The sequence below is a fragment of the Mastomys coucha genome, unplaced genomic scaffold (genome assembly GCF_008632895.1).
Source record: "Mastomys coucha isolate ucsf_1 unplaced genomic scaffold, UCSF_Mcou_1 pScaffold22, whole genome shotgun sequence".
Lineage (NCBI taxonomy): Eukaryota > Metazoa > Chordata > Mammalia > Rodentia > Muridae > Mastomys > Mastomys coucha.
In genome coordinates, this window is record NW_022196905.1 from 145,060,808 (window position 1) to 145,088,403 (window position 27,596).

At 39.6% G+C, this 27,596-nt stretch overlaps 1 protein-coding gene and 1 non-coding gene across 5 annotated transcripts in view; one reads left to right on the forward strand and one right to left on the reverse strand.

Moving 5' to 3' along the window:
• Window positions 1–27,596, forward strand: part of Brca2 (BRCA2 DNA repair associated) — a 44,710-nt gene that overhangs the window by 10,134 nt on the left and 6,980 nt on the right. For 2 of the 4 annotated variants that reach the window (XM_031338834.1, XM_031338833.1), the window contains exons 10-24: window positions 425–1,534; window positions 2,859–7,721; window positions 9,288–9,383; window positions 12,681–12,750; window positions 13,199–13,551; window positions 15,770–15,951; window positions 17,176–17,363; window positions 17,778–17,948; window positions 19,247–19,601; window positions 20,924–21,079; window positions 21,164–21,308; window positions 22,695–22,816; window positions 24,411–24,603; window positions 24,812–24,975; window positions 25,051–25,189. In XM_031338834.1, the coding sequence (XP_031194694.1) occupies window positions 425–1,534; window positions 2,859–7,721; window positions 9,288–9,383; window positions 12,681–12,750; window positions 13,199–13,551; window positions 15,770–15,951; window positions 17,176–17,363; window positions 17,778–17,948; window positions 19,247–19,601; window positions 20,924–21,079; window positions 21,164–21,308; window positions 22,695–22,816; window positions 24,411–24,603; window positions 24,812–24,975; window positions 25,051–25,189 (8,307 nt within the window). Of the gene's footprint in view, window positions 1–424; window positions 1,535–2,858; window positions 7,722–9,287; window positions 9,384–12,680; window positions 12,751–13,198; window positions 13,552–15,769; window positions 15,952–17,175; window positions 17,364–17,777; window positions 17,949–19,246; window positions 19,602–20,923; window positions 21,080–21,163; window positions 21,317–22,694; window positions 22,817–24,410; window positions 24,604–24,811; window positions 24,976–25,050; window positions 25,190–27,596 lie in introns of those variants that run through there. The other 2 variants (XM_031338835.1, XM_031338836.1) reach the window with 2 other exon arrangements.
• LOC116071527 lies at window positions 12,044–12,184 on the reverse strand. The gene has a single exon (XR_004110943.1). It is a non-coding gene; the product is annotated as a U4 spliceosomal RNA (small nuclear RNA).

Below are 27,596 nucleotides of genomic sequence, written 5' to 3' on the forward strand. Positions count from 1 at the left end.
CTCAGAAATCCACCTGCCTCTGCCTCCCAAGTGCTGGGATTAAAGGAATGTGCCACCACTGCCCGGCTAATAGATTTCTTTTTCATAGTTGTAGTAATACAGAATTGACTTGCTACATTGGGATTGATAGTTCTTAGAATACTAGATTGGGTACCTAGCACTTTTAAAGGTGACCCTCAATTGTATAGAACTGAAAAAAAATTAGTTATTTAAGATTAGGGTGTGAAAAAAGACTTTCAATACATTAGGATCTGATTTTAGGAGAAGAGTGACTTGCCAGAAGAACTGGCATTCAGAATAACCCCTTACTGTTGACCTGTGTATTATTTAATGTGAGCAATTTCTGAAAAGAATTTGAGAATAATATGAAGAATATAGTTGCATTGTAAATGTTATAATATGCTTTTATTTTGAATATTAACAGGATTGGGGAAAATGTTAGGGGATTCATCTGACAAAAGAAATAGCTTCAAAGACTGCCTTAGAATACCAATACCAAATGTTCTAGAAGATGGGGAGACAGCTGTAGATACTTCAGAAGAAGATAGTTTCTCATTATGCTTTCCTAAGCGTAGAACCAGAAATCTACAGAAAATGAGAATGGGTAAGACCAGGAAGAAAATTTTCAGTGAAACAAGAACTGATGAATTAAGTGAAGAAGCTAGAAGACAAGCTGATGATAAAGACTCATTTGCACTTGAAATTGAAGCAAGAGATAGTGAGCCCTTAGATCCAGGTGTAACAAACCAGAAGCCCTTTTACAGCCAGAGTGAGGAAATCTGCAGTGAAGCTGTACAGTGTTCAGACAGTAGATGGCCTCAGTCAAACCTCTCTGGTCTAAATGGAACTCAGACAGGAAAAATATCCTTACTTCATATTTCTTCTCATAACCAAAATATTTCAGAAGAAGACTTCATAGATATGAAGAAAGAAGGTACTGGTTCTATTACTCCAGAAAATTCTTTTCCTCATATTTCTAGTCTTCCAGAACCAGAAAAGATGTTCAGTGAGGAAACTCTGGTAGATAAGGAACATGAAGGACAGCATCTTGAATCACATGAAGACTCCATTGCAGGGAAGCAAATGGTATCTGGAACAAGTCAAGCAGCCTGTTTGTCTCCCAGTATCAGGAAGTCTATATTCAAGATGAGAAAGCCGCTTGAAGAGACTTTGGGGACTGTTTTCTCAGATAGTATGGCCAGCTCAACCTTTACAGAAGAACATGAAGTCTCTACAAGTGGATTGGGAATACATATTGCATGCTCACAGAAAGAAGATTTTTTATGTCCTAGTTCAGTTGACACTGGAAGCTGGCCAACCACTCTCACTGACACTTCTGCAACTGTGAAAAATGCAAGTTTACTATCCACTCTAAAAAATAAAAGAAGAAAGTTTATTTACTCTGTAAGTGATGATGCATCTCATCAAGGAAAAAAACTACAGTCACACAGACAGTCAGAGCTTACTAACCCTTCAGCCCAGCTAGAAGCAAGTGCTCTTGACTTACCATTCACCTTAACAAATGTGAATTCAGGTATTTTTCTTTTTTTCTTCTAATATATATAGTCTTGTGGATGAGATTAAGTTCTCTTATTTGAATATAAGGGTTTTTTGGTTTTTTTTGTTTTGTTTTGTTTTGTTAATTTTAAAAGAAACACCTGCTTTCTTTCTGTAGTTTTTCAGAGCTCTTTTTTGTTAGTTTTGTGAGAGACCAGGCTGTGAGAGACAGCCCTGGCTGTCTTTGGACTTAGGCTGGCCTGGAACTCAGATATCCACCTGCCTCTGCCTCCTCAGTGCTTGGATTAAATGTACGGGCCACCTCTGCCTGGTTCTAGGAATCATTTAATCTCAGGTAGTACCTATGTAGATTGTTGTTGAGATTTTGGATTTCGTGTTTAGAATTATGTCATTCAAATTTATTGGGGCAGTTTGCATCATATATTGTTGGCTCTTTGTTTTTGTAGCATTTATTTATTGTGTATATGTGTGTGGGCATATGCATGGCACATGATGTATGTGTGGAGGTCAGTGAATTATTTGTCTGAGTCAGTTTTTATTTTTCACCATGTGGGTTTTCAGGTCCTCAGGCTTCATGACAAATGCATTTATTTATACCCTAAGCCACGATGCCATTGTTCCCACTGTGTACTCTATGCTAGTTTTGAACTTGGCCTTGAATGATCATTCTGCTTTAGTCTCCTAAGTAGTTGGTAGTTGGAACCACAGACATGCACCACTGTATCTTCCTCTATGGCTCCTAAGACAGCTTTCTATCCAAACACATTAGGAACTTGACTATTTAGCTCCTGCTTTAAAGTGTTTATTATGTACAAATTGGATAGCTAAAAATGCTGTTTACTTGGGAAGCTGAAACAGGATTATTTGAGCCTAGGAATTCAAGTCCAGCCTGGGGAACATAAGGGAGACTTGTTGCTTCTATTCCATTCCTCATCTCCACTTATGTGAAATCAGTTTTGTCTCCTTGTGAGAAATTGTGAATAGCATAGTGAGTAGGTTGGTGGTAGTGGTACTAGAGTACCAAAGAGTTGTTTGAGCTCCAGGAACCCTGGAGTTTATAGATACTTATAACACACCCAGCATTTTATGGGGGTTCTGGGGGCCTGGATTCAGGTCTGCATGACAGGTACTTCACTAATGGAGCTACCTCCTTAGCGTCTTCATGTAGAAATTTAGTAACTACAAAATTGCAGCTGTTCAGTGTTTTGTTTTAAATCTTTCAGTCAACCTTTGCTCTTCTTGCATTTCTTATTTTAAACACTTTAACTTGGGAAAAGCACTGACTGGATGTAATTAATCGTACTCTAACTTGTCCTATCACTCTGTATTCTTATGCTTAGGTGTATCAGATTCTTCTGTCAAAAAAAGCTATTTACCAAATGATCCTGAAGAGCCATCTTTTTCCTTGACCAACTCTTTTGGGACTGCTGCCAGTAAAGAAGTTAGTTATATTCATGCATTGATATCTCAGGATCTTAAAGACAAAGAAGCAATAGTCAGTGAAGAAAAACCACGGCCATATACAGCCCTAGAAACTGACTTTTTGTTATGCTTGCCAGAAAGACCATGTGAAAATGATCAAAAAAGTCCAAAAGTTTCCAATGGAAAAGAAAAAGTCTTAGACTCAGCATGTCTTCCTGCAGGAAGGCATGCAGCAGCAGTGCAACTCAGTAGCATTAGTTTTGAATCACAGGAAAACTCTCTTGGTGGCCACAACAGAACAAGTACTGTCAAATTAACTCCCAGCTCAAAGCCACCCCTGTCAAAGGCAGTCATGGTTTCTAGAGGGAAAATGTGTAAAATGCCAGAGAAACTGCAATGTGAGAGTTGTAAAGATAATATTGAAGTAAGCAAAAACATCCCAGGGGTGAATGAAATGTGTGTCTTAAGTGAAAATTCTAAAAGCCCTGAGCTTCTGCCACCTGGAGAATATATAATAGAAGTGTCCTCTTCAGTGAAGTCACAGTTCAATCAAAATGCAAAACTAGCAGCCATACAAAAGGACCAAAAAGGCTTACCTTTTATTTCAGAAGTAACAGTCAATATGAATTCTGAAGAACTTTTCCCAGACGAAAATAATTTTGCTTTTCAAGTAACCAATGAAAGCAGTAAGCCTGATTTAGGAAGTACTGTGGAACTCCAGGAAGACGACCTCAGCCATGCAAAAGGGTCTAGTCTCAAGAACTCTCCCATGGCAGTATGTGGAAACTTAGATGATGATGAGCATGCAGCCCAAGTGTTGATAACAAAGGACCCAGATTCATTAGCTGTGGTCCATGATTGTACAGAGAAGAGCAGAAATAATATAGAGCAACATCAGAAAGGAACCGTAGACAAAGATTTCAAGTCAAATTCCTCCTTGGATATGAAATCAGACGAGAACAATGATTATTCAGACAAATGGTCGGGGTTCTTGGATCCAATCTTGAACCATAATTTTGGAGTTAGCTTCAAAACAGCTTCCAATAAAGAAATAAAACTTTCAGAGCATAATGTCAAGAAAAGCAAAATGTTCTTCAAAGATATTGAAGAACAGTATCCTACTAGTTTAGCTTGCATTGATGTTAATACCCTTCCATTAGCAAACCAGCAGAGACTAAATGAACCTCATACATTTGATTTGAAATCAGCTACTACTGTATCTACACAGTCTCATAGTCAATCATCTGTTTTTCATGAAGATACTCACCCAAGACCTCAGATGTTATCTTCAAAGCAAGATTTTCATTCAAATCATAATTTAACACCCAGCCAAAAAGCAGAAATTACAGAACTGTCTACTATCTTGGAAGAATCAGGGAGTCAGTTTGAATTCACACAGTTCAGAAAGCCATGCCACATAGCACAGAATAATACATCTGAAGTGCCTGGAAACCAGATGGTTGCTGTAAGTACTGCTTCTAAGGAGTGGAAAGAAGTTGATCTTCATCTCCCAATGGATCCCTCCTCTGTAGGTCAGACAGATCACAGGAAGCAATTTGAAGTTTTGGCTGAAGTTAAACAAAGCTTTCCTCACCTATTAGAAGATACTTGTAACAAAAATACATCTTGTTTTTTACCAAATATAAATGAAATGAAGTTTGGAGGATTTTGTTCTGCTCTTGGCACAAAACTTAGTGTGTCTAATGAGGCTCTGAGAAAAGCTATGAAACTGTTTAGTGACATTGAAAATATTAGTAAGGAGCCTTCAGCAAAAGTAGGACCAAGAGGATTCTGTTCAAGTGCACATCATGATTCTGTTGCTTCAGTGTTAAAGAAACAAAACACTGATAAAAGTTTTGATGAGAAATCTAGTAAGTGCCAAGTAACATTACAAAATAATATTGAAATGACTACCTGTATTTTTGTTGACAAAAGTCCTGAAAAATATACAAAGAAAATAAAACATGAAGATAACTATACTAGCTCTCAAAGAAATACTTATAAATTAGAAAGCTCTGATGGTAGTAAATCAAGTACAAGTGGACCAGTTTATATTCATAAAGATGACAGTGATTTACTTTGTGTTGCTGATCAAGGCAATAAGTATCCTGAGTCATGTACCCAAAATGTGAGGGAGGAAAACACACAAATTAAGGAAAATATATCAGATTTAACATGTTTGGAAGTCATGAAAACTGAGGAAACATGTCATATGAAATCTTCAGATAAAGAACAATTATCTTCAGATAAGATGAAACAAAATTTAAAAGAGTTTAATATATCCTTTCAGACTGCAAGCGGGAAAAATATCAGAGTCTCCAAAGAGTCATTAAATAAAAGTATGAATATTTTAAATCAAGAAACAGAAGAATTGACTGTCATTTCAGATTCTTTGAATTCTAAAATTCTTTGTGGCATAAATAAGGACAAAATGCATACTTCATGTCACAAGAAAGCAATCAGTATTAAAAAGGTATTTGAAGAACATTTCCCAACTGCAACTGTCAGTCAATTACCAGGTCTTCAGCAACATCCTGAATATGAAATAGAAAATATCAAAGAACCTACTCTGTTGAGTTTTCATACAGCTAGTGGGAAAAAAGTCAAAATTATGCAGGAATCTTTGGACAAAGTGAAAAACCTTTTTGATGAGACACAATATGTTAGGAAAACTGCCAGTTTTAGTCATCAAGGATCAAAACCCCTGAAGGACAGAGAGGACTATAAAGAAAAACTTACATTAGCATATGAGAAAATTGAAGTAACTGCCTCAAAATGTGAAGAAATGCAGAACTTTGTCTCTAAGGAGACTGAAATGCTCCCCCAGCAAAATTATCATATGTATAGACAAACTGAAAATCTCAAAACATCAAATGGTACCTCTTCCAAAGTACATGAAAACGTAGAAAATAGAATAGAAAAGAATCCAAGAATTTGCTGTATTTGTCAGTCCTCTTACCCTGTCTCTGAAGATTCTGCTTTGGCATGTTATACAGGGGACAGTAGTAAAAGTTGTGTCAGAGCGTCTTCTCTATCCAAAGGCAGAAAATGGCTTAGAGAACAGGGTGATAACCTTGGAACAAGAAATACTATCAAAATTGAATGTGTAAAGGAACACACAGAAGATTTTGCAGGAAATGCCTCATATGAACGTAGTTTAGTCATTATCAGAACTGAAATTGACAAAGATCATGTCCTTGAAAACCAAGCTTCAACCCTCTTTAGTGACCCTAGTGTGTGTCACAGCTATCTATCCTATTCTAGATTTTGTCATCGTGATGACATGCATAATGATTCAGGATATTTCTTAAAAAATAAAATTGATTCTGATGGTCGGCCAGACATGAAGAATGCTGAAGGCAATGCCATTTTCCCCAGAGTATCTGCTACAAAAGAAATAAATCTACACCCACAAACTATAAATGAGCATTGTGTTCAGAAACTGGAGACTAATGCTTCACCATATGCAAATAAAAATGTAGACATTGACTCAACCATGCTGGATTCAAGGAATTGTAAGGTAGGCTCACCCATGTTCATTAAAGCTCATTCACAAGAAACTGTAAGAACAAAAGAGATATTCACAGATAACTGTAATAAAATAATTGAGCAAAACAGAGAGAGTAAACCAGACACTTGCCAGACAAGCTGTCATAAAGTATTGGATGATTCAGAGGATTTTATATGTCCTAGCTCTTCAGGCGATGTCTGCATGAACTCATATAAGGCTATTTTTTGTCCTCAGAATGAACAGATTTTACAACATAACCAAAGTGTGTCTGTACTGAAGAAAGCTGCAACACCACCTGTTAGTTTGGAAACTTGGGATACATGTGAATCTATAAGAGAATCTCCCCAGGCAGTCCATCCTTCACGCACTTTTGGGATTTTTAGCACAGCAAGTGGAAAAGCTGTACAAGTATCAGATACTTCATTAGAAAAGGCAAGGCAAGTGTTTTCTGAGATGGATGGTGATACTAAACAGTTATCTGCCATGGTGTCACTGGAAGGTAATGAAAAATCACAGCACTCTGTGAAAAGAGAAAACACTATGGTGCATAACACTCAGGGTGTATTGTCACTCCCCAAAACCCTCCCAGGCAATGTCAGGTCCTCTGTATTCTCTGGATTTAGCACCGCAGGTGGAAAACTGGTCACAGTTTCAGAAAATGCCTTACACAAAGTTAAAGGAATGTTAGAGGAGTTTGATTTGATCAGAAATGAACATATCCTCCAGCATTCACCTACACTGGAAGATTTATCAAAAATACTTCCTCAACCTTGTATTGAAAACAGAACCCCAGAATACCCTGTAAACTCTAGATTGCAGAAAACCTACAATGATAAATCCAGCTTACCAAGTAATTATAAAGAAAGTGGTTCTTTAGGCAATACTCAATCTATTGATGTTTCTTCCCAACTCTCTCAGATGGGGAGAAACCAAGACACACAATTGGTATTAGGAACAAAAGTATCCCATAGTAAGGCTAATCTTTTGGAAAAAGAACAAACCTTACCCCAAAACAGAAAAGTAGAAACTGATGAAATGAAAACATTTTCTGATGTTCCTGTGAAAACAAGTGTAGGAGAGTATTACTCCAAAGAGCCAGAGAACTATTTTGAAACAGAAGCAGTGGAGAGTGCCAAAGCTTTTATGGAAGATGAGCTGACAGATTCTGAACAGACTCATACCGAATGCTCACTGTTTACACGCCCCCAAAATGAAGCTTTGTTCAATTCAAGAACTAGGAAAAGAGGAGGCTTGGCTGTTGACGTAATTGGTAAGAATTTACTTTTGCTTTGGTCTACTGGTCTCTCTCAAGTGATTCATCCTCAATAGTCTCGTAGGCTACAGTGTTAAGAACTAAATTTTCCCCCCTGTGGAGTTTAGAGGACAGTGATTTAGAACTTGATATCTGTTAAGTCTGTACCAACAAGTCATATTAAGAATCGTTAGTGTATTTTTAGTTGGGGTTATAAAATTATGCTAAGAAGTTTTATTTTCAACAAAGCTAGTGAAATGTTAATATTTTCCATATGTGTAAAGAAGTTCTAATTCTGGCAGTTAGAAGCTATTTCCTAGTTTAGCCCCATGACCTAATTTGTACTGTGTATGACTTAGTTAATTAGTTACTGTACTCTTTATTTGTTACCTCACTTCTCTGATCCCGTTTCCATATCCATAAAGTAGTTAACGCCTCTCACAAGGTAACTGTAGATAAAATGTTTAGTACTATCAGGCATGATATTTGATAGCTGTAATCCCAGCATTCAAGAACCTAGGGCAGGAGGATAGTTAAGTTCAAGGCAGCCTGGATTAAATATCATGACCCTGTCTTAAAAAAAATCCATCAGTTAATTGAGTAAATGTTTAAAATCACAAAATTTAAATTACTCAACACTGAACCTGGATATTACTCACCCAGGCAGAGAACCTAGTGTTTGCCTGCTTCATTCACAAATACTCTAAACACAGTTTAATAGTAAATAATGTTGCACTCCTTTTCAGAATTCTTTGTATATATGGATGATTTTCCTGCATGTATGTCTCCGTACTATGTACATGCCTGGTGTCTGACAAAAGACAGTATTGTATCTCCTAGGACAGGTGTTACAAAGAGTAGCAAGCTGCCATGCAGGTTCTGGGAACAACCTATTCCTCTGGAGGAATGTCAGTGTTCTTAATACTATTGGACTATATTCTAATTTCTCATTTAAATGTCTAATGACTTAGTGAAGCTATTAGGTTAATCTACAGTGAGCCTGTTGTGGTAGTGTCTCAGATTAGAAAGAATCTGACTTCAGATGCACCAGAAGAGGGAGTCAGATCTCATTTCGGGTGGTTGTGAGCCACCATGTGGTTGCTGGAATTTGAACTCAAGACCTTCTGAAGAGCAGTCAGTGTTCTTACCCGCTGAGCCATCTCACCAGCTTGAAAGAATCTTTAAATATCAGTTGACATTGGCTATCATGATCAATTTCAAAACTAATATTCCAACCCTCGTGTGGGTGATTTAAAAGACATTGGCTCCATTTACAAGCTTGTGGACTCAGAGTATTGGAATAATTATATATCTTCTTGTCTAGCCCCACCATATTGTGGAGTGAGGCCTAGAAGTTAGTTTATTATCAGTTATCCTGCCAGAAACAGGTTTACTTCATCAAATATTATACAGGTCACATTCTGTGTGAGCAAATTTAGCTTTGTAATACTTAATCTGTGGGGTTTTGTTTTGTTTCATTTGTTACAATGTATAAGCCAGTACTTTAGTTATAAAAGGGGAAATTTAGTCTTTTAAAAGGTAAAACTGATATAACTACAAATATATATGGAACTTTCTTTTTAGGACAACCCCCAATCAAAAGAAGCTTATTAAATGAATTTGACAGGATAATAGAAAGTAAAGGAAAATCCTTAACACCTTCAAAAAGCACTCCAGATGGTAAATTTGTTTTTATTCATATTTTTTCTCTGAACAAGTACACTGCATGTTATTCTTACACTTTACTCTCTTGGTTCATTTATGTGTACAGAATGGTTTAATTGTTAAACTTTTGGTGTATTTGGTATGTGGATGGTTTATCCATGATGCCTACTAGGGCACTGACAAAGCTGTAATTGCGAGTGTAAGATGCTTATGAAATACTGAGTTTAGACGTAATGAAAGTAGTAAATGACCTGTACCATTTCATCAAAGTCACATGATCACTGCTACCAAATGAGGTGGATGTTTTTCAGTCATGATTTGACTCCATCCTTCAACTTACTACATACAGATGATGCTTTGCCTCTTAGTCTGTTACAGTCTTTTGATTTTCCTTCTTCTTTTTTTTTAATATTTGTTTAAATGTCTTCTTTCTTTCCTTCTTTCTTTCTCTCTTTCTTTCTTTCCTTCTTTTTTTTTTCCGAGACAGGGTTTCTCTGTATAGCCCTGGCTATCCTGGAACTCACTCTGTAGACCAGGCTGGCCTCCAACTCAGAAATCCGCCTGCCTCTGCCTCTGCCTCCCAAGTGCTGGGATTAAAGGCATGCGCCACCACTGTCCAAAGTCTGTCTGTTTTTCAAGACAAAGTGTCTCTGTGTAGCCCTTGCTTCATGGAACTCATTTTGTAGACCAGGCTGGCCTAGAACTCACAGAGATCCACCTGCCTCTGCCTCCTGGGTCCTGGGATTAAAGGTGTGTGCCACTACTATCCAGCTTAACTTTTTGTATTTAAAATAAAACAAAAAACCTATTTAGTATCCATGTGTATACGACTTCAGTGCCTGAGAGACATCAGGTCCCTGGAGGTGGAGTTACCTTCAGCTATGTGTTGGGAATTTAGCTCAGGTCCTGTGCAAGAATAGTCACTTCCTATGACCCATCTCCCCAGCTCCAAGTTGATAAACTTTATTTAACCACCTTTGTCACTGATAGACTTTTTAGACTGAAAAATCTTAAATATTAGAAAATATACAGACCAGACACATTCTAATTCTAATTCTTTAAATTCTAATTTTCACTTAAAAGCTAAATTTTACCTCAGGCAAAAATACTTTTACTATTGTCCTTGTAGATATAACCTTATTTCATTTATTTAAGAAAAATCTCACCGGGCGGTGGTGGCACACGCCTTTAATCCCAGCACTTGGGGGGCAGAGGCAGGCGGATTTCTGAGTTTGAGGCCAGCCTGGTCTACAGAGTGAGTTCCAGGACAGCCAAGGCTACACAGAGAAACCCTGTCTCGAAGAAGAAAAAAAAAAAAAAAGAAAGAAAAATCTCAGGCTGCTGAAGTGGTTCAGTTGGTAAAAGTACCTGCCACCACCTAACCTGATGCCGTGAGTTCAGTCCCAGAGCATCACATTTTAGAAGAACAGCACTGACATCTGGAAGTTGTCTTATCACTTTCTGCATACACCGCCATCCCCTCACAAACATGCATACATGGGTGCACATATATGTGCACATACATGCCCAATGATAAGTAAAATTAATTCTAATAAAAAGACAAAAACTGCTAAATCCCCAAATGTGAGTATTAAAAAAATAGTATTTTTTTATTTTTTCAAGTACCTATGGTAATCCTGTGGCAATAAAGTAGCTACTGTGTATCAGCCTAACTGAAAATAAATTGTCTCAGGATCAGTGTGACTTCTATAGGCAGATATATAAGCTTGTACAGATGTTCTCTTGTACAGTGAACAGGTGTATGTATCAGTGCTGATGGTGGGGCCTTTAAAGATCATTGTGGGCACTTAGCCTCTGTTCCATAGATCACCCATAGAATCACCTCTCTGTAGAACAGACACAGATGGTTCAAATTCACAGTATATACAGAGGCATAAGAATTCTGGGTCTGGGGAGTTTGCTTAGTGATTAAAAGCACAACTTGTTCTTGGAAAGGATCCAGTTTAAATTCCTAGCATCTACATGGAGGCTCCCCATCTCATGCACCAGACATGTATGTGGCTCACAGACATACATGCAGGCAAAACACTCATGCACACAAAATAATAAAATACATTTAAAACAAGAATTCATTGCAATTCTTGCTTGTCCTTACAAATCCTTAAAGAAATATTATTGTGCTATGTCTTCCTGTCTGAATAATTCTGCGTGTGCAGAATTGATAGATTTCGTTTGTTTTCAGCTTTAGAATTTTTGTATTATTTTATGTGTATTTGTATTTTCCCTGCATGTATTTATGTGTACCATGTATGTGTCTGCTGTGTGGCAGCCAGAGGAAGACATTGGATCCCCCTGTAACTGGAGACAGTTATGAGCCTCCATATAGGAACTGGGGAATTGAATTGTGGTCCTCTGCAAGAGCAGCCAGTGCTGAACCATCTCTCTAGCCTACAGTTTTCTTATTCTTTAATCTTACATTTGAGCAAACAGAACATTTGTGTAAGTCATTCATAAATTCTGTAGAGAGCTGTACTTGGAGACGTCTTAGATCCACCCGAGTCACACTTCAGGCTATTCTCCAGTTTTCCTACCGCTTACTCCATGGTTTGCAGTTTATTTTTATAAATATTCTATAATAATATCTGCCTGCATTTTCAGACCTTGTTTGCTTTTGGGGGGAGTGTATGCTGCTCTTATTTTTTTTTTTTTGATAGTTTCTATAGAAACTGTCAAAAATTGCCAATGCCAACTATTTTTCAAGTCATCATGGAAGGGTATCAGGAAAAGTTTTCAATTAGGTATAATTGCACCTCAGATAAACCTCACTGGCTATAATACTGCCAATATGCAAAGCTAGGGAATGCTGCTTAATGAATATGTAAATGTCTTTCTTACTCATTTGCATGGTTGCATAGTAATCAGTCATGTGGCTGTATTCTAGTTCAATCAGTTAATCCCTAATTAGTGGACAAATTGTAGGTCTAATAGCCATAGATTACATATTGAGAATGAATATTATCTAAAGCTTTGCTTCTGAACTTTTGTAAAACCAAACTTTAGAGATGGTATTTACAATGGCTGTGAGCTAACTATAATGATAACTAATACTAGGACTAAGTTTAAAACTGATTTCTCTGAGGTTTGAAATATTGGTTATTTTGTTTATAGTTATAATTAGTTTGCAAGTTCAATATATCCCATAATTATTTATTAAATATCTATAATGTGTAATGAAAACTTCAGTGTCTAACAACATTTTATGAACATTTACAGTAATGTGTATGAAACAGAAATGGTAATTAAAACCTCTTACTTTTCACTAATACTGTAGTGTGGGATTTTTTTTTTTAGGCACAATAAAAGACAGAAGATTATTCACACACCACCTGTCTCTAGAGCCAGTTACCTGTGGACCCTTCTGGTAAGATTTTTTTTTTTTAAATCGTAGTATAGTATAGGAAAAAGATGATTTTTTTTTAAGTTAATAACTCTAACTCATTTAGAATAAGTTAGAAATGTGTACTAGAAAATGTATAATTATCTGGAAGAAAGAAAAGCAAGACAGGTGGGACTGGAGTAGAAGAGTGAGGCTCCAGAGAAGACTGAGTTACTAGCACATAAGCCCTCTGCAGGTCGGCAGGAGAGTGTGGTGCAGAGCAGGAAGGGCCACACTTGTAAGGAATAACAACAGCCTTGGATCCTGTGGTATATTGTTCTATGGTATAAACACTAACAAGAACAAATCAGTCACCAGATCTCTGTCTCTCAATACACACACACACACACACACACACACACACACACACACGCACACAGTATGTGTGTTTGTTGCCAAACAAGCATACTTAAGTACTCTCTCTCCAATGCAGCTCAAGTAAAGAAAGGCAAGGAACCCAGAGCCCACATTTTACCTCACCTGCTCAAGGGCTTCTGTCTAAAGGACATCCTTCGAGACACTCAGCTTTGGAAAAGTCTCCAAGCAGTCCTACAGTTTCAGTCCTACTGGCTCACGAAGTTCCTGCCACAAGAACCGAAAGGACCAGACACTCAGTCACTGGCAAATCTACCAAAGTCTTTGTCCCACCTTTCAAGATGAAATCACAGTTTCACGGAGATAAATATTTTAATAGCAAGAACGTTAATTTGGAGGGAAAGAACCAAAAGAGCACAGATGGAGACAGGGAAGACGGGAAAGACAGTGACGTTCATCGGTCTAACAAAGGTGACTACTATCAGTGGGCCACTAGAATTTTCACAGGGTATGAGGAGAAGTCTTAGGTATAATGTAACATTTGTTTGGGTTTTGTCTTTTTGCAATAAGTTTTAAAATCTTGATTTCTGTGTGTGTACAGGTGCATGAGCTGCTACATACATGGAGGACAACTTTGGGGAGTTGGTTTTCTCCTTCCATCCTGCTTTCTGGGATTTAAGCACAGGTCATCAGGCTTGTGCACAAAGTACTTTTACCTGCTGAGCCATCTACTGGGCCTAGTTTTCACTTTTTGATTAGAGCAGTGGTTCTCAACCTCCCCAATGCTGTGACCCTTTAATATAGTTCCTCATGCTGTGGTGATCCCCAATCAGAAAACTATTTTCATTGTTACTTCATAACTGTAATTTGGCTACTGTTATGAATTGTAAATGTTTGTGTTTTCCAGTGGTCTTAGGTAACCCCTGTGAAAGGATCCTTCAAGCTTCAAAAGGGTCACACAACACACAGGTTAAGAACCACTAGACTAAATTGCTATACTATTAATATTTTCCTCAGTATTTTCTCCTTTTTGTGGTGATAAGTAATTTCAGAACCTTTTTTTTTTAAGATTTACTTAGCTATGTATTATATGTACATAAATGCCCTGTCTTCATGCACACCAGAAGAAGACATCAGATCCCATTACAGATGGCTGTGAGCCACCATGTGGGTGGTGGGAATTGAATTCAGGACCTCTGGAAGAGTAGTTGGTGCTCTTAACCACTGAGCCATCTCTGATCCAGACCTTTCATATTTTCTGAAGGCAAAGATTAGGTTCAAATTGTTTTAATGATTTCTTTCAAAGATAACTACTTAGTGACTTTTCTTCTGGTTTTGTTTTTGTTTTCTTAAACAAAAGCCAGGAGTTGGGGCTGTTTCAGTGGATAAAGTGCTTGTCGCACAAGACTTGAGCTCAGATCTCTAGGACCCTTGTAAAATCCAAGTGTATAGTACATACATGTAACTCTGATGTTAAAGAAGTTGAAACAGGAGGATTCCTAAAGCTGTCTGCCCAACCAGCCTAGTCAAGTTGGTGAGATCTGGATTCAGTCAGAGGCCCTGTCTCAAAGTGGAGAGTGTTGGATTAAAATACTCCATGTTAATGTCTGGCCTTCACATACTTGTATGTGCACACGCATACATAGGTACACACAAGACAGATGTAACAGTGGTGCAAGGCCAGGCATGATGTGCCCAGGCCTGTGATGCTACCACTCAAGAATCTGAGTCAGAAGCATTGTGAGTTCCAGGTTAGTGTGAGCTATATAACAAGACCCTGTTTCAAAAAAAAAAAAAAAAAAAAAAAAAAAAAAAAAAAAAAAAAAAAAAAAAAAAAAAAAAAAATCAAAAACAAAAGCAAAAGACGCAAAACAGCCTCCTTTGAGAACTGTATAAACCTAGCTATCAAGACACTGGAACAAAAAAAAAATGCTAGGAGTTAAGTGTTAGCTTAGGCTTGAGTGAGGGAAGGCCATTAGGCATGGTCTAGGACTGCTGTGACTGGAGTTATTTTTGTCATGTTATTTTTCTTCCAAAACTGAGCTGAAAACAATTACATGTATTTCTATTCATTATTCAACCTGAAGACTTAACAGAGATTAGGCTCCCTGTTCTCTGCATGTTGAATCAAAACAAATTAATACACATCTTTCACAAAACAGGCCTTTTGTGGTGGGGAGGGTGCAGACAGGGTTTCTTTGTATAGCCCTGGCTGTCCTGGAATTTGCTCTGTAGACCAGCTGGCCTCAAACTCAGAGATCCACCTGCCTCTGCCTCTGCCTCTGTCTCCTGAGTGCTGGGATAAAAGGTGCTGCCACTACCCAGCAGCAAATATATAATTTTTGTTGTTGTTTCTTTGAGATAGGTTCTCTCGGGTGGTGGTGGCGCATGCCTTTAGTCCCAGCACTTGGGAGGCAGAGGCAGGTGGATTTCTGAGTTCGAGGCCAGCCTGGTCTACAGAGTGAGTTCCAGGACAGCCAGGGCTACACAGAGAGACCCTGCCTTGAAAAAACAAGAAAAAAAAAAGAGAGAAAGAAAAGAAGTCTACCAGAGATAGGTTCTCTCTCTGTAGACCAGGCTGCCCTGGAACTTACAGAGATCCTCCTGCCTCTGCCCGCTGAGTGTGGGGCTAAAAGTGTGTGCCAGCAGCACTCTGTTTATTTCATTTTTGTAAACTATCCTTTAACAGATTCAATATCAAGCCTTCAAAATGCCAGAGACCTACAGGATATACGAATTAAAAGCAAAGAAAGGCATCATCTCTGTCCGCAGCCAGGCAGTCTCTATCTTACAAAGTCATCCACCCTGCCCAGGATCTCTCTGCAGGCCGCAGTCAGAGGCAGCGTTCCTTCTGCGTGTTCTCCCAAGCAGGTACACTGCGATCCTAAGGGAAGCCTCATGCTGTTAGCTAGAGTCTGCAAAGTTGTCTTGTTTAGAGAATGAACAGATTATTGCTGACCAAAGGAAACTGGGATCCTGCTTCCTCATCAGTCCAGAGGGGCAGCCTCCCTCCTCTGTCAGGCTTGTCCTCCCTTAAAAGCACTTTGTGCTGCAAAACTACTGCTTGTGCTCCAGGTCTCACTTGTCTTGATGGCGCAAGTGCTCCGAGCTAGGCACGAGGGGAATCTAATCAGCCTTGATTTAAAGTGTGAGTGACTGCTTTTTGGAGGTTCTAATATCTGATTCTAGTGAAGACATTACTGTTTGGGAGAATGTTCCTGAGCAGAAGGCTGGAAGTGACAGCAGTGATGCTAACAGTGTGTGCTGAAGCTTTGTGTGCACTAGACTCTCCTCTGAGAGTCAGCTTCACATGCCTCAGTCACCAATGGCTTCAGCCTCACAGCCTCCTGTGAGAAGTGCATTATCATTTTGTCAGGCGAGAGAGCTAATGCACAGAGAGTGGAATGTAATGGAGAGATACAGCCTGGAGTCATGTTCCAACACACAGGTCTGACCCCAGAACCAGTACCTGAAGGGAAAGACACTTGGTTGGTCATGTTTTGGTGAAAGGAAACACTTGATAGGGCCCTGCACTTTCACTTCTCGGCTCTAAAAGGAAATTATTAACACCTATTATTTGTACAACATAATGGGTTAAAAACATGGAGCACTTTGTGAATTTGGATGTCTGCCTGGTGCAGGTGTCCTGCTAATCTGTGTCTCATTCATTTTAATATACTTACTACTGAAGAAGTGTAGTCTTCTACTAGGGAAGACAGACATTGCTTATCGGCTTGTTCCCACATTGCCTTCTTGGGCAGATTTAACGACAGGAGGATACAAGAGGAAATGAAAAGTGTAACCAACTCTTGAATACATGAGCCGTTTATAAGCATCCTTTTAGTACAGAGGGAGTTTGTGTTGTTTTGTGTGTGCATGTCTGTGCATGTCTATGTGTGCATGCATGCTTCATACCCAGTGCTTTTCGAATGCTAAGCACCACTTTATCATTAAGTTATACTCTTGGGCCAGTTATATAGTGAGTATTTTAGTACTTAAGTGAACAATTCTGGATCAGTTCAGTTTTGTTTACATTCTAGGTCTATATTTGACTTTTATTTATTATCATATTTTTCTATTGTTTGTTTTGTACAGCTCTATATGTATGGTGTTTCTAAAGAGTGCATAAACATTAACAGCAAAAATGCTGAGTATTTTCAGTTTGACATTCGGGATCATTTTGGTAAAGAAGATCTGTGTGCTGGCAAAGGCTTTCAGTTGGCAGACGGTGGATGGCTGATCCCCTCCCATGATGGCAAGGCTGGAAAAGAAGAATTTTATAGGTGCTTTGTGGAGAAAGATTTTATGTTAACTTACGTATCCTCTTTCCCTCTTTCTCTTCTTTCCTTACGGCTCTTAAGCTAAAAAGTTGCTAGTCATTTTTATTTTAATCTGGATCCTTTTATTAAAGTGTATTTTGATTCACATTCTTTTGAAATTTTTTGAAAATTGAATATATTTATTCTGAGATGTAATGTAGTAATTATAAGCACTAAAATTTAAACAGAAATATATAAATGTCAGTAATATAATCAGAAAAATCTCAGTACTTAGATATCAATCACTTAGAAGTTAAACATTGCCTTACTGGTGTATACTCACACAAGCTTCTTGCATGATTTTGCACGAGATTAGTGACAGTTGAGGAATCTGATATTATTCTGTGTTTTTATTGTACTGTATATTTCTTTGCTCAGGGCTCTGTGTGACACTCCAGGTGTGGATCCAAAGCTTATTTCTAGCATCTGGGTCGCTAACCACTACAGGTGGATTGTATGGAAACTGGCAGCTATGGAATTTGCTTTTCCTAAGGAATTTGCTAATAGATGCTTAAACCCAGAAAGAGTTCTGCTTCAACTGAAATACAGGCAAGTTGAAAGGATGACAGTAAGTGGTTATATCATTCAGTCTGCAGTTTCCTGTGTAGCTCCTGACTGCTATATCAAAGGTGGTGCATGAACCAGTTCTGAGTGACAGCCCCCACTTAAGGCAAACAAATGTTCACATGCCCGTGTCCCTCTTTCCCCACCCCTCTCTTTAACACTTTAATGTGTGAATTACTAATTTAATCCAGTATTTAAAGATTGTTAGTAATACATTTTTACCTTTTATATTTTTATTTTAACAATAGAAACTGTATTTCTAGCTAAATTCTTTTTTTTCAATAATTTATTTTTTTATTTACTTTACATTATGATTACAGCTCCCCCTCTCAGACCTGCTCTTACAAGTCCCTCCCCCAGTATTACCTCCCCTTTTCCTCAGAGACGGGGAAGCCCACCTTGGGTACCACCCCATCCTGGGATATCTAGTTCCAGCAGGACTAAGCACATCCTCTCCCACTAAGGCCTAACCAGGCAGTACAGTTAGGGGAAGGGGATCCAGTGTTAGGCAACAGAGTCAGAGGCAGCCCCTGCACCAATTGTTAGGTGGTCCCACATGAAGCTACACATTTACAAGTGTACAGGGGGCCTAGGTCCAGCCCTTGCATGTTCTTTGGTTGGTGGTTCAGTCTATGTTCTAGCTAAAATCTTAAAAATTATCTTTTCAGTATTTCTTTGATGAACTTTTTTGTTTCTTGAGACAGGACTTCTCTGTGTAGCCCTTGCTATCCTAAAACTGATTCTGTATACCAGGTTGGCCTTGGAGTCAGAGATCCCCTTGCTTTTGTCTCCTAAGGGTGGGGACTAAAGGCATGCCTGGCTTTAATGAACTATTTTTTAAAAATTATTTGCTTATTTATTTATTTATTTGTGAGCGTGTGTATCGATATGTACTCCTGTGTGTATGCATGGAGGCCAGAAGAGGGCATCTGGTTTCCTCTACTAGCACACTCTGCCTGCTCCTTCGAGGCAGGGGCTCTCTCACTCTCTGAACTTAGAGCCCCCACTTTTTTGGCTAGTATGAGGCCAATCTCCAGCTATCTCTCTGTCTCCAGTGACCTCAGAGCTAGAGTTACAGGCATGTACTCTGCACTCAGCTTGATATGTGTGTGCTGGGATCTAAATTCTGTCCTCATGGTAGTGCCAAAAGCTCTCTTGATTGTCATATTGTGTGTCTAGCCTGATGAACTAACTTCATTATTTCACAAGTATTTACTGGCTTTGTTTACAGTGAGATCCCAGGGGTACAGTTCCTAGAATCAGCGTCTTCGTTTCCTTTTCAGATACGACGTGGAAATTGACAACAGCAGCAGATCAGCTCTAAAGAAGATACTGGAAAGGGACGATACAGCTGCAAAAACACTTGTCCTCTGTGTTTCTGACATCATTTCACCAAGCACAAATGTGTCTAAAACTTCAGGTGGTAAAATTAGTGGTGAGGATGCCAACAAAGTAGACACAATTGAACTCACAGATGGATGGTATGCTGTCAGGGCCCAGCTAGACCCTCCACTCCTGGCTCTTATAAAGAGTGGCAGACTGACTGTGGGTCAGAAGATCATTACACAGGGAGCAGAGCTGGTAGGCTCTCCTGATGCCTGTGCACCTCTAGAAGCCCCAGACTCCCTTAGGCTAAAGGTAAGCTACAGTATTGTACACTCTGGGCAAGGACCAGCCCCTGACTCCATTATATTCTAGAGAGGTAATTTATTTAAAGTGATGTGTTTACTTCGATTGCAAAGGATAAAATTTCTTGACAATGTACTAGTAATGTAAGAAGCAACTTTTTCTAACGGTTTTTGCTGGTTAGGGGAGACAGAGCTATTTCTTGAGCTAAATGTATTTGCAGTTAATGAATAAGAGTCAGTCTGTACCAGAATTGAGTTTTGGTATCTGTGCCTGTCTCCTCTTCCCGGACTTACAAGTTCTCACCACCATCCCTGGTGTTTTCCCAGTGGTTCTGCAGATAGGACTCAGATCCTCATGTATACAGGGCAAGACCTTTACTAGTTAAGTCATCTCCCACCTCTTACCGATTTTTCTATTTGAAATATTTAAATAACATTGATCCTTTGTAGCAGAAGTGTATGTGTGAGTCTGTGTGTGTGTCTGACACTCACACATGCACTGCTAGAGGGTCAGATCTTGCACATGCTAGACTAGTACACTGCAGTAGATTATACCCCAAGCCCTACAGTAGAAATATTCTTGAGAAATACATTATGTTGAAGTAGTTGTACAGTTTTTGCTTACTCACTTTTTTGCCTTTATCAGTCATCTTTGTGAGTTTTTTTTTTTAAACATTTATTTATTTTTATGAGTGCACTGTAGCTGTCTTGAGACATACACCAGATAAGTGCATTGGACCCCATTACAGATGGTTGTGAGCCACCATGTGGTTGTTGGGAATTGAACTCAGGACATCTGGAAGAGCAGTCAGTGCTTTTAACTGCTGAGCCATCTCTCCAACCCCGAGATTTTTTTTTAAAAAAGCTTTATTTTATGAGTCTGAGTGTTTTTCTAGCCTCTGCACTATATGTAGGCAGTTCCCTCAGAAGCCAGAAGAGGGAAGTGGAACCCCTAGAACCAGAGTTATGAGCATCCGTGTGGTTGTGTGGTTCCTAGGAATTGAACCTAGATCCTCTGCAAGAGCAGCCACTGCTCTTAACTGCTGAACCGTATCTTTAGCACCCTCTACACATACACGCACACATGCATGTACGCATGCACGCACACACAAATATTCTTAAAACATCCCAAAAGAATAAAAGAAAGTAGAATTTAGTTTGTATTTAACTTTTTTTTCCTGTCCTAGAGCTCATTTTGTAAACCAGGCTGGCCTTGAACTCAGAGATCCATCCACCTGCCTCTGCCTCTCCAGTGCTGAGATTACATGTGTGCACCACCACTGACTGGCCTGTATTTAACTGCTAAGTTGACTTCCTCTTTTCTTTTTGCAGATTTCTGCAAACAGCACGCGGCCTGCTCGCTGGCACAGCAAGCTGGGGTTCTTTTGTGACCCCAGGCCCTTCCCTCTGCCTTTGTCCTCACTATTCAGTGACGGAGGAAATGTTTGCTGTGTGGACATCATTGTTCAGAGAGTGTACCCTTTACAGGTATGGTACCTTTTGAAATTTGCCTTGTAATCTCTCTCTTCAGAGAGAATCTGAATGTTCCTTGCTGTTTTTATACATTGTCAGTGGGTGGAGAAGACGGCGTCTGGATTGTATATATTTCGTAGTGAGAGAGAAGAGGAGAAGGAAGCACTGAGATTTGCAGAGACCCAGCAGAAGAAACTAGAGGCCTTGTTCATCAAAGTTCACACAGAGTTTAAAGACCACGAAGGTAAAATGGTAAAATGGGCTTTGTATTTCAAATTATTTCTTACAGTGTTTTATAATTAAATGAGTAATCATCAAGTAATTGCTTTTTAAAAATTCTGCATCTGGTTTGGTTTTTTTTGTTTTTTTTTAACTTAAAAAATACTACACATACAAAGAAATGAAAACTGAACTGACCCCAATTGTCACTGCTTCCTTAGGTCATTGAGACAGTGAAAGGTGATGGACATCTATCTTTGTGTTAGAAAAGATTATGTTTTCATGTATTCCCTTGGAACTTTCTGAAGGTGTATATCATGTGTATATGTGTAGAAAGATGAGGGGCTGGAGAGATGAACCAGCAGTTAAGAGTGCTCTCTGGTCCTGCAGAATACCTGAGTTCAGTTTGCACCACCCACAGCCACCCATAACTCCAACTCTAGGGGATCCCATGGCACCACATGCCAGTATCACACTTTCATACAAACACACATACACACTTGCTCAGAAACGAATTTTTAAAACATAGATTGGACTTCCACTATCTAACTTATTTAAATTATCATTAGTTTATATCATTTTCACAAATAAATGGGTCAATATGAAAAATAAGCTATTTGAGTTACAAGTTACAAACAAACCCATGTTGGTGCTTTAACAGTGACTGCAACAATTATCGTCTTCTTCTTCATCATCTTCTGCTGCTGCCGCTTCTCTTCATCCTCTTCCTCTTCCTTCTCTTCTTAAAGGAAGCTATTAGTAGATAGCTGTTTGTTTTAATTTTTTTCAGTAGGCAATTATTTTCTTTCTTTATTTTATATATGTGAGTACACTATTGCTGTCTTCAGATATACCAGAAAAGGGCATTGGATTCCATTACAGATGCTTGTGAGCCACCATGTGGTTGCCTCTGGAAGAGTAGTCAGTGCTCTTAACCATTGAGCCAACTCTCCAGCCCGTTTTGTTTTTTGTTTTTTTTAAAAAGATTTATTTATTATTATATACCAGAAGAGGGCATCAGATCTCATTACAGATAGTTGTGAGCCACCATGTGGTTGCAGGGATTTGAACTCAGGACCTTTGGAAAAACAGTCATTGCTCTTAACCACTGAGCCATTTCACCAGCCCTGTTTGTTTGTTTTTAATGTTTTCTTTCCTGTCACAGCACAAGTACAGAAATCAGGGACAGCTTGTAAAGTTGGTTCTGTCCTTCCTTGTGAGCTCCAGGGATCAGACCCAGCTGTTATGCTTGGGGACTAGTGCTACTTTCATCTGAGCCATCCTGCTGCTCTTTGTGACTCTTTATTGTCTAACCTCCCTCCTTTGGGTGTTTTTGCTTGACTTTATGGTTTTCACTCCCAAGTTTCATCAATCGGTTGATTGATGATGCTTTCTTCCCTTCCTCCCGCAGAAGACACAACACAGCGGTGTGTGCTGTCCCGTGCACTCACACGGCAGCAGGTCCATGCTCTGCAGGATGGGGCAGAGCTCTATGCAGCAGTGCAGGATGCATCAGACCCAGATCACCTGGAGGTAAGGAAGAGCCAGATGACGAGCCTCAGTCCCCAGCCCTCCTGCCCATGTTGAAATACTGCATCTTTCAGGAGGATTTCTGTGGCAAGTTCTTGATTCTTCATCAAGTATAGAATGAAAAAGTTTGAGAGTTTCATGTAGTATATAAATATAGTTTAATGTGCAGGCAAAAGACCTGAGAGAAAGCCAGTCAATAAAGGCTCCTGCTGCCAAGCCTGACAGTCTGAGTTCAATCCCTGGGACCCAAAGGATGCAAGCAGAGAACCAGCTCCTTCCAGTTTTCTTCTGACTTATACATACTCAAATTAAATACTAATTTTTTCATGGTGTTTTTGAAACAGGGATTCTTTATGTAACCCTGGCTGTCCTAGAACTTGCTCTGTAGACCAGACTGGCCTTCAACTTCAATCTACTTGCCTCTGCCTCCTGAGTGCTGGACCTAAAGACATGCGCCACTACACCCAGATACTATAATTTTATTGTATTTTATTTTATTTTGATTTTTCTGAGACAAGGTTTCTCTGTGTAGCCCTGGGCTGTCCTGGAACTCACTCTGTAGACCAGGCTGGCCCCGAACTCAGAAATCCACCTGCCTCTGCCTCCCAAGTGCTGGGATTATAGGCGTGTGCCACCACCGCCCCGCAATTTTTTTTTTTTTTAATGCAGGTAAAGCTTGCTTTTTAGCCAGCTGTGTGGCACATGTCTATGTTCCAAGTACTCTAGGGACTAAACAACAGAATGGCAATTAGTATGCCTGGGAGACACAGCAAAATTCTGTCTGGAGAGATGGCTTAGCAGTTAAGAATGCTCAGAGCTCCTGCTGAAGTTCCCAGTACCCGTGTTAGGCAGCTCACAATTGCCTGTAGCTACAGGTACACATGCACACATTAAATAGATGAATATACAAAAAGCCTCTTAAAATTATGCCTGCTGTTCCAAAGAGGAACTTTTAAATTAAGTTTACTGGGCTGCAGCACTTAAGAGCATTGACTGCTCTTCCAGAGGACCCATGTTCAATTCCCATCACCCACATGGCAGCTCACAACTGTCTGTAATCTAGCTTCAAGTGATTTGACACCCTTACACTTACATATATGTAGGTAGAACACTAAAGCACATAAAAAATAAATAAATCATTTTTTAAATTAACTTTATTATACAGGTAAGGATAAAAGCCATTGAGCCAGCCTCTTATGTCAGCTATGCACTTATTGATTCTCTCTGTGCCTCACTTTCAGCAGTCCCAACACTGAAACAGTAATAGCACACAAATTATGGCCTGCTTGTGAAGGTCAAGTGAGTTAGGACATTTACCAGGCACAAATCCATCTTTCTGTTAATGTCCATGTCAGCCATTTGAAATGTAGGTGTTCTGGTTGTGGTTAGAAGACACTTAGTAGTCAAGGTTTGGCTTAGTCCTAGGGAAATCTGTCACAGGGATTCACAGGCAGTTTGAGGTCTCTAGAGCATTCTGTGATAGCCTGAGTAATAATCCACACCCTCAGGTCAGGTGTGGTCTCACCTGAGGCAGCCTTGCTAGGGTAGGCAGGACTGCTGTAGTATCTGCTCTGTTTCAGTATTTAAATGCCCACAGGCTTGTTTCAGCGAAGAGCAGCTAAGAACCTTGAACAACTACAAACAAATGCTGAACGATAAGAAACAAGCACGGATCCAGTCAGAATTCCAGAAGGCCCTGGAGTCTGCTGAGAAAGAAGAGGGCTTATCAAGGGATGTTACAACTGTGTGGAAGCTGCGAGTTACAAGTTACAAGAAAAAAGAAAAATCAGGTTATTATGCAAGTTTTTGGTTTTTGTTTTTTAAATCCAGGTTGTTAAATTAAAAGGTGATCTTCCAAATTCATGAAAAATCAAATGAGTAAATTGGGCTATGGGCACCACCCACAGAGTAGGGAAGCCTTGGGTCTTTGTTGGTGCCATTTTTCACTAAATGTCACCAGTGTGTCTACCTGTCATGTCCCTCTCTTTCTCTGAACAGCTCTGTTGAGTATCTGGCGTCCATCATCAGACTTATCCTCCCTGTTAATAGAAGGAAAGAGATACAGAATCTATCATCTTGCGGTGTCAAAATCGAAGAGTAAATTTGAACAACCCAGCATCCAGTTAACAGCCACAAAAAGAACCCAGTATCAACAGCTGCCGGTCCGCACCTCTCCGTACACATTTTCCATCTGCTTAGAGTCTCAATATGCTGACTCTTTGTTCTGCTTCCTCTAGGCTTCCAGTGAGGCTTTACTCCAGGTTTACCAGCCCAGGGAGCCCCTTCACTTCAGCAGACTGTCAGATCCAGCCTTTCAGCCTCCTTGTTCTGAAGTCGATGTTGTAGGAGTTGTAGTTTCTGTTTTAAAACCAATAGGTAATGTATAGTGTATCCAATGCCACTTTTCATTGATTTTCTTGAAAAACATTACCTTTTTAAATTTGGGGTTTTTTTGGCTTGGTTTCCAACACAGGGTTTCTTTGTGTAGTCCTGGCTGTCCTAGAACTCACTCTGTGGAGCAGGTTGGCCATGAACTCAGAAATCCGCCTGCCTCTGCCTCCTCAGTGCTGGGATTAAAGATGTGCCACCACCACCCAGGGATAAACATCTTTTAAGCATTTAAACTAACAACTAGTGGAGCTTCACTGATAGACTTAATACTTAGAGATAGAAAAGTAAACTTTGTATTTATGTGTATTTCTCTGTATGTGTGTGGATGTGCTGCATGTATGTGGAGGACAAAGGACAACCTATAGGAGTTAGCTCTCTTCTTCAGTGGGGCCAGATATCAGACTTTAGATATCAGGCTTGATGTTCATTCAGTAACTTTACCCACAGAGCCATCCTGTTAGCCTTTAGCACCCTTTTCTTCTTTCTTTCTTTATCTTTCTTTCTTTCTCTTTCTCTCTCTTTATCTCTCTCTCTTTCTTCCTCTTTCTTCCTTCCTTCCTTTCTTTCTTTCTTTCTTTCTTTCTTTGTTTCTTCCTTTCTTTGATTCTTCCTCCCTTCCTCCTCTTCCTTCTTTTCTTTTGGTTTTTCAGGACAGGGTTTCCCTGTGTGGTCCTGGTTGTCCTCGAACTTGCTCTATAGACCAGGCTGGCCTCAAACTCAGAGGTCCTCCAGCCTCTGCCTCCTGAGAGTTGGAATTAAAGGTGTGCACCGCCACAGCCCAGCTGCCTTGTTTCTTAATAAAAAGCAGTTCTATTATAAGTTCAGGAGAACAACTTATATTCTGTTTTGTACTGTTTAACCTTGCAAAGTGATTTTTCAGTAGTTACAATCAAATAATATAATCTGACCTATTAGTGGAACATTCCAACCTCTGATCTCTTAAGCTTTTAATAGTCTCCAGCATCTCGGCTGGCTTCATCTCTCATGTATATTTGTATGTATGTTTATATGTAATGTATGTATACATTTATTTATTAGTTTTATTTTGTAGTTCTGGGGATCACTCCTAGGGCTCACACTGCTTAGCAGATGTTGACTCTATCCCTCCCTGTTTTATTGTGCATTTTATCTACAAAGCTCTTTCCTTTTCACCACAGTGTACACAGATGTTGAAGTCCAGCCAGGATCCCTGTGTAGGCACAAGCCTTCCATTTCTTGATTGTGTATTGTATCCAGACACCTTGGCATTAGCTCCTCGCTCTCTCTCATTGCACTTTAACCATGTAGCATGTCTTTGCTATTACATCAATTGCCCTCACTGTTTCCATGGACAGCCATGCTGGCTTTTTGTGCCTTCATGTTGCTCATCAAATGTAGCCTTGCAAGAGGCCCAACGTAACAGTCCCTCTCCTCTCCCAAACCCATGTTCTTTCTTTACCGTCACTATCCTCCTTGGCACTCTGTAAAAGCAACCTCTCCCCTCCTGTAGTAATTGTCATCTCAGAGGCTTACTGCCTCTGTCTGCTAACCCAGCCCTAGTCCTGGAAGCTTCTGGCCTCCATACAGTCTTATCTAGGTCTAGAATGTTTTCAACCTTTGAGACTTACTGATGAATAAGCTTACCTTTTCTAGTTCTTTCTGATCTCTGGCTGGCTGGTTCAGTTCATCTGTCCTGGCTCAAACTCTGGCTCAAGCTGACTGATTCAGTCTGGCTCTTCTCTCTCGGCCTCTTGACTGAATTGCACTGCTTGACCTCATACTAACTTTGGCAGTATGTTCTAATCTTTTGGCTCCTTCTCATTCTCTGGCTCATTGTGTCTTCATCTGTGTCTAGCTTGTTCTCTCTCTGCAACCTGTCTTTCTATAACTGTCCCAGTAAAACTGCCCCTTTCTCTCTCTTTTCTGTGGTGCTCTCTTAAGTAACCTCTTTGCCTTTTCTTGTGAGAACTGGGAATAGCCTATCTCTTGACTGATTCTGTTAGATCTTTCTCCGATTCATCACTTTGTCCTCTAGTTAGACTTTCAAACATGACTGCTTCCTTCTACAAACTAACCTTACCTACATTGTTTGGGATTAAAGGTGTGTACTAAGCATTTCTATATTCCAGCCAGAGAGACTAAAGGTGTGTGTTAAGGATGAGCCACACCACAACTAGAAACAGGTTTTTTTCAGTAAATAACACAATCTCAGGGTTCACAGTGTGATGAAATATCCTGCAACAGCACTCCTCGGCACCTAATAGTGTATCTACCACACAACTGGTTCCCAAAGGCAGGACTCTATATCCCATCCAAAAGCAACAAGTGACATAGGACAAGCTCTACAACATGTGATAAGCTCTTTGATCACCAGCTTTGCCCATTAAGAGTTTTCCCATTCCTCCCATCTCTG